Below are 12,500 nucleotides of genomic sequence, written 5' to 3' on the forward strand. Positions count from 1 at the left end.
ATGAGTCACTAACTGACAATAACGAGTCACTAACTGACGAGTAATGAGTCACTAACTGACGAGTAAAGAGTCACTAACTGACGAGTAATGAGTCACTAACTGACAGTAATGAGTCACTAACTGACAGTAATGAGTCACTAACTGACGAGTAATGAGTCACTAACTGACGAGTAAAGAGTCACTAACTGACGAGTAAAGAGTCACTAACTGACGAGTAATGAGTCACCAACTGACGAGTAATGAATCACTAACTGACGAGTAATGAGTCACCAACTGATGAGTAATGAGTCACTAACTGACAGTAATGAGTCACTAACTGACAGTAATGAGTCACTAACTGACAAGTAATGAGTCACTAACTGACAAGTAATGAGTCACTAACTGACAGTAATGAGTCACTAACTGACGAGTAAAGAGTCACTAACTGACGAGTAAAGAGTCACTAACTGACGAGTAATGAGTCACTAACTGAGTCGTAACACAATCCAAGGCCCTGATTTACTGTAATGTTTATAAAAGCGAACTTGAAACTGAAGTATAACGCTAACTAACCTGTCCCGAAGCGAGAGGAGTAGTTCTCAATGCCGGCCAGGTCCAGATAATGATTCCTTCTCTCCAGGTTTTCATCTACACAGTGTCTCTGGCAGCCCTGCTGGTTGTGATGGTCACTGTGATGACGCCTACAACAACAACAACAAAAACAATGTGCAACAACATGTGCGATCATAAAAGCAGTGCTGGAACAAATGCATGTTTCATACTACCCTACCCCAATCCCTAACCCGATTCCCTAACCCCAACCGCAACCCTATTCCTAATCTCTAACCCTAATCCTTTACCCCTAACCTAACCCCTAAACCCCAACTCTAATCCTAACTCCTAATCCCTAACACCTAAACTCCAACCATAATCCCTAATCCCTAACCCTATTTCCTAACCCCAACCCTAATCTCTAACCCTAATCCCTAAACCCCAACCCTAATCCATAATCCTAACTCTAACCCCAACCCTAATCCTTAACCCCTAACTCTAAACCCCAAATCCTACTCCCTAATCCTAACCCCTAACCTCTAACCATAACTTCTAACCCTAACCATAGACACCAGATTTGCTGTCTGGAACCTGATGACTGACGGAAAAGTTTTCAAGTGACTCAGGAAGAAGCACACACTGATGACATCAGCTGGCAGTGATTCGTTTAAAAGAACCAGGAGAACAGTGAAGGTTCAGTACCTCAGAAGGGCTCTGGACTTCTTCTCCGAGCTTTTAGGCTCCTCAAAGCACTTTTCAGCCTTCAGTCTAGGGTGTGGCATGTCTGAGAGAGAGAGAGGCGGGTGAAGGGGGGTGGTGGGTGGTGGGTGGTGGGAGAGCATTATCAAAGGAAACAGTGCTGAGAATCTCAGCATCACACACGTGCTGGCATACACACACACACGCACACACACACACACATACACGCACAGTCAGACCTGCCAAAGAAAGAAACAATCCTTTGTTCCTTGCCTTCTACTTTGAAGATTTATAAAAGAGGAAAAAACAATGCTTCATTTATTCTATTTTCAACTGAGGGAGCCAAACACACACACACACACACACACACACACACACACACACACACACACACTTCATTAATATAGCAGCATCTGATGCAGTTTCAAGACTCTGTTATCAAAGAACGTTGTTGAAATGATGCACAGTGCATATAAATAGCTCATAAACACACACACTCTCTCTTTCAATCCTCTCACTTTCATCAAGTCACACACACACACACACGCAAAAATAAAGCAGCAGACTCCTGGTACCTGCGTTGGCATGAGTGCCACTGCCGTTCCTCCACCTCTGGCTGGCGTCGGGCGTGACCGAGAGCTTCACACGCAGGGTTTTGCTGCTGCTGGGCGAGTGGTTCACCGAGGCGTCCACCACCTCATAGATCGTGTGCAGCAAACTAGTGATGTCCTTCAAAAAAAACAAAAAAACGAAGACGCGATGTTTGCCTAATCACACTAATTCACGACAATATTAAGGAACATACCATCTGGTGTGGGACAGCGGGGGTGCCGTCAGAGGAAAATAACCAACGACGTGGTGGTGTGATCCAGCCCGAAGTGAAGGCGGAGTTACCGAAGTGTTTTATTGCTCTTATACCAAAGAAATTTACCACATTTAACATCTCTATCTATTAAACAGCATGTTTTTATCCATTTATAGCTACATTTAACATTGCATTAAAGAGAAGCCTTCGCTCCCATTCTCATGAGGTTAAAACGATAAGAAACGACAAAACGTAACGTCCTCCATCCAAAAGAGTTTCCCGTGAACGCTTTGACTTCGGACTAGTTCGAAACGGAGACTCCTTCCACGAATATTACATAAACGTGCGTCCCAAATCGTAGTACGTTGAAACGAGTCTCCCAGAGGTACCCGGATCGCTCTACTATGTCCGGTGTGAAACGGTGTGGATCCGTGGACACGTTTTCGGCTAATTTTGCCAACTCCTTGTGATGCGGATAAAGTTGCCTCCTGATTGGCTGATACAGCGACTGTATGGGGTAACCAACAGTTTAGCAAGATTAGAAAAGGAGATCAGATTCAATTCTAATTATCAATTCAATTACACAGTATAAATTATATAAGGAATAATGGAGGAAGAAAAGCCGAAACTCTACGAGGAGACTGTTCACGGCGACGGTGTGCGTAACTAGGCAACAACGCTCTCTTCCGTCACATGACGTGTTAGCGTGTCCCAGTACAAAGACACCTTGTGGAAAAGTGACAGCCCCGTAGAGAACTTAACAGAGATATAAGTGTGTATGAGAGTGCGTGGAGTTCTGAATATAGACATTACATCTACTTGATCCTTCACTCTTCTGTCTACATTTATATATATATATATATATATATATATATGTGTGTGTGTGTATATATATGTGTGTATGTGTTTGTATACATCAGTCTTACCTCTCTTGTAACTTTGCCATTGTTGTCAAAGTCATACAGAGTGAAGGTCCACTCCTGCCTGTTATCCTCCTCCACTGAAACGGCACACTCCAACTCCTGATCAAGAAATAATCATTATCAATAATCAATATTCCAAACCCCAGCTGATGATTCCTGGAGTGCGTCTGGGGCAGCTGTGGTTCAGGTGGTGGACGTAATCGTAGTGTTGGCGGTTCGATTCCCGGCCCACGCGACTCCACATGCCGAAGTGTCCTTGGGCAAGACCCCGAACCCCATAGTCGCTCCCGATGGCAAGCCGTCAACCGTCGTACCACACCGGTGTCTTTGAATAAACACGATCTTAACTTCTGTCTAAACTCAGAAATGATCAGAGAATGTAGAGCGTTTCCCAGAGCACAACGTGTCACTGTCGCACAACAAAGTGTGTACGGTCCAAGAGTTTATCGAACAGCCTCCCAACGTCGTTCGAATCCTGCCCCGCACCCTACGAGTCTGCATGTTCTCCCCGGGTTCCTCCGGTAACTTAGAAGTGGGTTCGTACTCAGGTAACGGTGACCTCTGGTGGTGTGGAGTGAAATCGTCGGGTTAGTCAGTGACGTCATTATACGGCGAAGGAAATAAGTATCGGTCGCATGGACATTTTATTTTTTCAGTAAATATATTTCCTTTGAGGTTAGTCACATGAAATTTTCACCAGACATCGGTATTAACTCAAGAAATCTGGAAATATAAAGAATTCACGACATTAAAGTCCATAAATAAAGATATGTGTAATAAAGCGGAATGACACGGGGAAAAAAGTGTTGAACACGCTAAGAAAAAGCGGTTCTCCAAGGCAAGGTAAAGCAAGGAACCAGCTGAAATCCGTAAGTAATTACACCCCCTATGTGTGCAAATTAATATCAGCCGGGTTAGTAAATTGATGGTCTTTTCGTTGGAAATATATTTACTGAAAAAAAAAGCGGAATATCAGAGCGGAATATCAGGTGTTGGAGTTTGAGCTCTAACACGTTCCTCAAACCAACATTTACTGTACCGTGTGTCCACGTTGTTCAGATCAGGGTTGCCAGGAGCTGCAGGTATTCAAAACATCCTGACTAACTGACTAAACACATCTGTCTACTGTCATCTAAACGACACACCGTTATACACCATATTAGGCCTGGGCACAAGACTAGGCAGCAGTGTGTGCTGTGCGTGAGGGAGTGTATGTGAGCATCACCTCAAACTGGAGTTGTTTGTGTGGACCCGTAGGTGCAGAGCTCTCCTTCTCCTGCATCTTCTCTTCTGCACTGCAGCTGTCAATCTTCTCAGGAGGCAGGGCTACTACAGAGGCGACAAAACAGCAAACAGGAAGCTGTCACAGGAAGCGAAAGCATACATACGGTACATCTACAGAAGTGCTGGAGAGAGGTGGGAGAGAACTTCAGGACGATCACGAGCACGACTGTAACCTGCTCCGACGCATGGCACATCGAGGTCCGGACGTTGTGTGGGATTCTTTCGTGTGTATACACACAGTATGAGGTTTTACAGGAAGCACCAAATGCTCGGGATTAAAAAGCTCAGCAGGTTTAGTTACAATGCAGATGCTAGAAGTTTCCATGCACGTGTTCTTTTTAATACCTGTTATCCATCCATCCATCCATCCATCCATCTTCTATACCGCTTATCCTTTTCAGGGTCAGGGGGAAACCTGGATCCTATCCCAGGAGGCATCGGGCACAAGGCGGGGTACACCCTGGACAGGGTGCCAGTCCATCACAGGGCACACTCACATACCCATTCATACACTACGGACACTTTAGACACGCCAATCAGCCTACTATGCATGTCTTTGGACTGGGGGAGGAAACCGGAGTACCCGGAGGAAACCCCCGCAGCACGGGGAGAACATGCAAACTTCGCACACACAGGGCCACGGTGGGAATCGAACCCCCGACCCTGGAGGCGTGAGGCGAACGTGCTGACCACTAAAACCTTTGCATACATTCGTTCAAAGAAAACAGTCCATTTTTTTTATGGAAATAAGCTATAAAATACAAAATAACATCATTTATAATAACTATCTCTTTTATTTTCTAATTTATTTGATAGATAAAGGGGTAGGCGGTTGTAAAACGCTTGCGAAAACCCACTTTAGAGGGAAAAAAGGACGGAAAAATCCGTCCCGTGTTTATTTGAGTTTGTACGTGCGGCTGGGAACGACGACGGTGAGGTTAAAGTTTGTGCACCCATGCAACAGTCTACGCTTTAAAGGAAAGAAATGGGTCCTCAGTACAGTTTGGTCATGCGAGAAAAGAGTTCAGTTTTTAAATTCAGGGTTTGTTTTTGTTGTTTTCTTCAATGGGAAAAATAATATTTTGGCACTGTGGGATCGCGGATGCTCGCTTTTAAACGAACACGAAATAATTAAACAATGTGCTAATTCCTATATTTGGACACTGACACTGACTATGCGCTCCGACACGCGCGGATCTAAAACCGTGTACGGAGACAGCCGCTGCGTCCTGCAGGCTAAATCCTCCCCCCTGCCCCCAATCCCCATGCTTTGAAGTTCCATTCTCAAACCGTTTGGCCGAGGATCAGTCCGTCTGCTAAACAGAATATCTAATTAATTAAGCAAAGTCAAATCTAAAACTGTGTTTGTTGTGCCAGCCAAAGGGATCAACACGTACAATAGTGTCTCTCTACGTCTATCTGTCTCTGTCTTTCTTCTTCTCCTTCTTCTCTCTCTCTCTCTCTCTTCTGCTGATCAGCTCAGATCAAAGAGGACCTGTCCTGTCCCTCATCAGAGAAAAGAGTGTGATGAAAAGAGAGAGAGAGAGACAGGATAGCGCCGGAGAATGAAAGAAATCGTCCCAGGGAGCTTTTACAGACTTGTTTTGAGGGAAATAGCGCCGGCTCCAGGCTTTTGATCACGACGACGTAGTCAAAGGCAACATTGTGAGCCAGGGCAGAAATCTGCCTGTACGCCCGCCGTGTTCCATAGATTCTTATCTGGAGGGTTATGAGTGTAATGAGTGGCCTGAAGGGGTTACAGTAGCGATGCACAACCACACACACACACACGCACACACACACACATATCCTGAACTCTTGACAAGTTCACAATTTGTTCCTATTGGCTTACCCGGCTCTAACAGAGCAAACATCAGACCACCTACGGTGTTTATGCTGCACAGGACACTGTAAGCATGTTGCGAACACACACACACACACATACACACACACACGCGGATGCACAACTAGCCATGGTCCTGCCTGCTGTGAATTTCAGAAAAGCTCTGGTTTTGCTCTTTTGCTCTCTTTAAAACCCGGAACGTTCTGTCTGTTTCCTTTTCCCGTCTCTAGCTCTTTATATTCTCTTTCTCTTCATGCCTCTTTAATCCCTTTCTGTTTTCTCTTGCACTTCCTCCTGCATTGCGCACACTCTCCATTCTATTTCTCCGTGCCACACAAACACAAACACAAACGTCTCGGACGATTTCCATCTCTATACGCCTTTTAATATCTCTATATCGACTCCAGATCGTATGAAGCACCATGACCTCAGTAAGTACATTTTATTTATAAAGTAGCGGGTAACGTAGCAGAACGCATGCGCGGGATCAAATCGACGAGGACGGGATGAACCCTTTAGAATTTTCTAGATATCTGCTTAAATACGCTTAAATAAATCGAAGTCGTAAAAGTAGACGGAGCGAAAGTCGACACCAGGCTCAGCACGTGACGTCATGTGATCACGGCCGCCTCATACCGTTAACGGTAACATAAATCAAATATCGCTTCGGTACTTCGCTTTATTTTAGATACGTCGACATCGACAAGTTAGTCGGTTACGTCTCTAACATCGCGCGTGCTGTTTTGCGAAAGTAAATACACCATGGAATCATGAGCGTTAATGTTACATGGCTAGCTTGCTGCTATGGAAACGCAGGCTTTCATTTATTTAAAAAAAAAATGCTGAATAATACCCGATGCAGCGCAAGTCACGTGGCCTCGCTCTGTCTTGCGGCAGAGCGTGTTTTGTTCCGAAATCTACCGTGTAGCAAAGTCCACAAGTCTGCCTCACGGGCCTGTATGTGTGCTGAAAGATTAAAAGCGTATAAAACAACGTGAGCTTTGAAACCAGCTTCAGTGATTCTTATCAGCACTCAGACGGAGTGAACACCTCCTCTGCTTATCACATCGCACGTCACGTGTTACCCGCGCATGTGGAGTGTGTGTGTGTGTGTGTGTGTGTGTGTGTGTGGTATCTCTGGTCAATCACGGAGACTTGCGAGCAATGATTTTGCGCCTCTCGCCCTCGACCTTACGTGACCTTCCAGCCGTACAAACAAACCACGCCCAAGCAATCATGCGTGGGAAATCCTGCAGAGGGATTAATGGAGGGATCAACCTTCATTCAGAGAGTGACCTGGGTGACCCCTGTGCTCTTTTTCAGCTGAGAGAGAGAGAGAGAGGGAGAGAGATGAGTATATGAGATATTTACCTTCTAAACGACAGTGCTCATCACTAATACCCTCAGCACAAGCTTCCTTCAAAGGGTCCTACAAAATAGAAATAAAGACAGAAACATTACTTAACTTTCAATGCAGAAGTTAAATGTAACAGTTGTTTTTTTTTTTTTTTTTACATTTTTTGTTTAAAGCATTTTAATGCGTCTTCCAAACGTAATTATTTCCACGGTGTCGAACTTCTTACTGCCTTCTGAGTGCCAGTTTAACAAAATAATCACACACCTCATTAGTGTTCATTAGTATATATTATATAGTATATAGTATTATTATATAGAGGGCACCTATTATGGTTTTGAGACGTACATGATTTTGTTTTAGAGGTCTCATGCTAATGATTTACAAGCATGGGAGGTCAAAAAACACTTTAACGTGCTCATAATTTAATCTGCAGCATTACATTTTTTCCCCCCAGTGTCACAAACGACCCGTTAAATGATCCGTTCTAAATGATTCGTTCTAAACTCCTCCTTTCAGAAAGCATACTCTGCTCTTATTGGTCAGATATCCCAGTCTGTCGTGATTGGTCTACCGCTGTCATATTACCTTACATGGAGTGTGTTATAGAGCTGTTTGTGAAAGTTTCAAAAATCAAAGCGCACGACAAACGGAGTTATCGACTCCCAAAAGAAGGGACCGATTCTGAACAGCTGAATCGAGTCGTTAGTGATTCCCGACTTTACTTCCTGTACTAACCTACGTAGGTTTGTAACAAAAAGCCCCGTTTCTGATCTTCATCGGCTGCTCGCTGATAGTGGTAGACGTCTGACCAATCAGAGCAGAGTATGCTCTCTGAAAGGAGGAGTTTAGAATGAATCATTTAGAACGGATCATTTAACGAGTCGTTTGTGACACTGGGCGAGAGAAATGCAACGCCGCGGTTTAAATTATGAGCATTATTATTAAAGTGTTTTTTGACCTCGGATGCGTGTAAATCTATCGTACGAGACCTTTAAAACAAAATTTGGCACGTTTCAAAACCATAACAGGTGCGCTTTAAAACCCGGACTGCCCAACGAAACCAACCTGCACAACGCAACTCCAGTCTTACCAAGCGCTAGATTCGAATAAGGTGTGCTTTGTGTCTCAGGGTTACACCCGTCGTGAGTTACGAAGCTGAGAAAATGAGGTGAGAATGCCTAAATGCTGTCAAATATTTGTATTAAACATGGCACCACACTAAGTGCACTGGACATTTGGATGAAAGGATTCAGAAGAGGAGGGGTGTAAGGTGATAGCTGGAGCGTGCGAAGCACATGAGAAGTCGTCTGCCACATCCTCTAATGGTGGAACAGGATACCGTGTGGCAGCCCTTAAATCAGATCCGGTATCGATCTATTTCCATTTCACTAACAAACGCTGCCTGCCAAATGGTTTTAAACGCGGTTATTATAGTTTAGACCACAGACCTGTTGAATTTCTTGAAGCTCATTGGTCAGAAAGTGTCGATTCATTTTCTACAGCAGCAGCTCTGAACGTAATTCCGAAATTGCTATTCGAATCACAGGTTTATATGAACGCGTTTCCTGCCAATACTACATTAACAGCTGATACACACGGACTTACAGTATACGGCAGACGATCTCCATCATCAACGGACAGATGATTGACATGCAGAAGTTTTCTGTATGGTTAACGTTTCTGGAAGGCGTCTAAAAAGGAGCCTCGCCCGTTAATAAATTAAAAATCTGAATTTCCATCCATCTCTGTAGTATACAAGGAAGAAAAAAACGTTCGAACATGCTGTGAGTTACTGGATACCTGTCAGTACATCCTGCTGGTTGTAAATTCTGTTTCCAGCGCCGCTGTGATTTACGATACGGATCTATTCGACTAAAACGATGCACGTTAGGCGGAAGGATACGTATGGAACCTCCGCCGCGCTGAGACTGAGGCAAACTTCTGCTCAGATCATATCATAAAAAGCTGTCTTTTAGTGAACATGGCACGAGAACAGACAAGGTGCTGACAAACACTCCTGTCCCCCCCACCCACACACACCCACACACACACAGAGGCTGTAGTGGAACATGCGAGTGGGTCAGGGTGGAATGCGCTAATTGCTTGTTGTCCTGGATGATGGATGGAGGTGTATTATTAGTACGAGTTTCTCTCACTGCCTGCTTCTCTTCATGCCTGATATAGCCCTCACACTCTCGGGACATTCTGGTGCAGTATTTTTACCTACATCCACCTCTTGCTGATGGACATGTCACTCGCTTAGCAGGTTCGTCAGGGTGTTTTGGTCCTGAGTGCAAACGCATAGTCGTTAAATGGAGCTAAACACTAATAATCTAACTTAAAACTTCAAACACAAACTTGATCACACGTCGTGTTCAAACTAGTACGAGACAGAAACGACATGCTAATGTTCATTTTCTATGGAAGTATATGTATGTATGTATGTATGTATGTATGTATATATGTATGAATGTATGTGTGTATGTACATATACATCGATCAGCCATAACATTAACACCACTGACAGGTGAAGTGAGTAACATTGATTATCTCATTACAATGGCACCTGTCGAGGTGTGGGATATATTTATTAGGCAGCAAGTGAACAATCAGTTCTCGAAGTTGAAAAATGGGCAAGTGTAAGGATCTGAGCGACTTCGACAAGGGATAAACTGTGACGGTTGGACGACTGGGTCAGAGCATCTCCAAAACGGCAGGTCCTTGTGGGGTGTTCCCAGGATGAAGTGGTTAGTACCTACCAAAAGTGGTCCAAGGAAGGACCCCCGGAGAACCACTGATGTGCATGGGATCATGGATCAATGGAAAAAGGCAGCCTGGTCTGACGAATCACGTTTTCTTTTACATCATGTGGACGACCGTGTGTGTGTGTGTGTGTGTGTGTGTGTGTGTGTGTGTGTGTGTGTGTGTTGCTTACCTGGGGAAGACATGGCACCAGGATGCACTATGTAAAGAAGGCGAGCTGGCAGAGGCAGTGTGATGCTCTGGGCAATGTTCTGCTGGAAAACCTTGGGTCCTGGCGTCCATGTGGATGTTCCTTTGATACGTCCCACCTACCTAATCATTGTTCCAGACCAAGTACGCCCCTTCATGGTAACGGTATTCCCTAACATCAGTGGCCTCTCTCAGCAGGATAATGCGCCCTGACACACTGCAGAAACTGTTCAGGAACGGTTTGAGGAACATGACAAAGAGTTCAAGGTGTTGACTCGGTCTCCGAATTCCCCAGATGGGACGTGCTGGACAAACAAGTCCGATCCGTGAAGGCTCCACCTCGCGACCTCCAGGACTTCTGCTAACGTCTCGTGAAGCTCATGCCTCGATGATTCAAAGCTGCTTTGGTGGCACAAGGAGAGGGTGACCTACACAATATCAGGCAGGTGGTTTTAATGTCATCGCTGGTTGCTGTATATGTAATTAAGTAAGTAGGCATGTAAGTAACTAAGTATGTATGTAGTATGTATGTAAGTATAAATGTAACTAAATATGTGTGCAAGTAGGTGTTTATTTAAGTAAGTATCCATGTAAGTAATTACTGTTATGTATGAAAGTATGTAAGTGTGTAAGTAAGACAGTATATAAGTATACAGCTGACACACTGCAGTCGACAGGAACGACTCCTCGAAACGTTCCCCTCATACACACACACGCTGTCTCTGACTGCACACCTATAAGGTGAACTAATAGGGTAGGTATCAATTAAAGTGGACAGTAAAAGTACCACACAGCTCCAGGACTTCTGAGAGACGGCTTAGCTTCCTTCCTACTGCCTAGTAGTGTGTAGCTAAATTTAGCATGGACCACCCAGCCTCACAGAGAGACTAAACCCCGTCTCCATGCTGACAGTTTATAACCTCCAAACGTTTCCATGTGGTCCAGATCTGAACGTTTCAGAAGCGACACTATATTTTTAGTACACCGCATATTTTCGCGACGCGTCTGAAAAGGCACAGTCGTGTTTTATGTTCTTCTCCATGTCGCTGGATAATAAAAGGGCTCCGAGACGGTCGTATACACGAAAACTCCAAGCCTCACTATTCAACGACAGAGTGCAGAGTTTGTGAGCGCTGACTCCAAATCCTTCCCATCTGCTTTCGTCTCACGCTGAAGCACCCTTCGGGGGGCGACACGACAATAACTGCCCCCTTTCTAGTGCGCTCGAGGGCTTCGCTGCAGCACAATCCCGCCGAGCAAAAACCCCGAAGGGCGCCGAGCGTGTACTCATTAACCGTCGTCAGCATATTCATCGGCGCTGACAGTCTATCGACCTTTAACCCTTTCAGGTCAAAGGTCATGATAGGAAGGCACATCAAAAGAGGCAGCATGAGGCAAGGGAGGAGCAAAAACAAGGTGGGGGGGGTCAAGAGCTTTAATCAAGAGCTTTAATATGGACTTAAAGGTTCTTACTGAGTGTAAAAGTTTGCACACCCTTAGGACAAGATAACGTGTAGTCATTATCACTCTACAAAAATGTAACGAGTAAATAGTGTATGTTATGATATTACTAGTGAAAAAAGTTCGAACGTCGGTGCAAAAGTTTGTGCACCCCTTCCTTAATGCGATCTAAATATTCTCGAATACCTTCTATGCTCATCATTTGCCTTTATGACCCTAGGACTAGGACGACTGTGATCTCACAATAAAACCCAGAAGCCTTAAAAAAAAAAAAGCACTGACTAACAATGATTTTCTGCCCAGATTATACTTTTTAAAAAAAGTTTCATGAACCATTTTTACAGACTTATAGACCAATTTGTAAAATGCACCTTCGCAGCTCGTTTGAGAGTAAAGTGAGCCATGAGGGACCGAGCTGAAACACGCAGTGATGAATGTTCCAGACGAGGACGACTTGGACGCCGAACACCGTAAGGAGAACCGACTTTCAAGCCTCGTCGAAACGAAGTACTGGAATGTTCTTTGTTTCCGTTTGTTTATGGTTTGAGTTATGAAGTGCTTATGAAGGTACGAAACAGATGCTGGAGAGGTGTTGGAGCACCAAATCTCTGCCAAAGTCTCTGACACTTAAACAAGGCTTTTCCC

General features: G+C 44.5%; 1 protein-coding gene across 1 annotated transcript in view; it reads right to left on the reverse strand.

The window, feature by feature from the left end:
- The window catches only part of nkd1 (NKD inhibitor of WNT signaling pathway 1), a 38,866-nt gene that overhangs the window by 3,196 nt on the left and 23,170 nt on the right, over positions 1-12,500 (reverse strand). The window contains exons 4-9 of the mRNA XM_053616934.1: positions 7,457-7,514; positions 4,184-4,287; positions 2,962-3,057; positions 1,806-1,959; positions 1,234-1,315; positions 553-680 (exon numbers count right to left, since the gene is read on the reverse strand). Coding sequence (XP_053472909.1) covers positions 553-680; positions 1,234-1,315; positions 1,806-1,959; positions 2,962-3,057; positions 4,184-4,287; positions 7,457-7,514 — 622 coding nt within the window. The remainder of the gene's footprint in view (positions 1-552; positions 681-1,233; positions 1,316-1,805; positions 1,960-2,961; positions 3,058-4,183; positions 4,288-7,456; positions 7,515-12,500) is intronic.

Source organism: Ictalurus furcatus, chromosome 27, assembly GCF_023375685.1.
Source record: "Ictalurus furcatus strain D&B chromosome 27, Billie_1.0, whole genome shotgun sequence".
Taxonomy (NCBI): domain Eukaryota; kingdom Metazoa; phylum Chordata; class Actinopteri; order Siluriformes; family Ictaluridae; genus Ictalurus; species Ictalurus furcatus.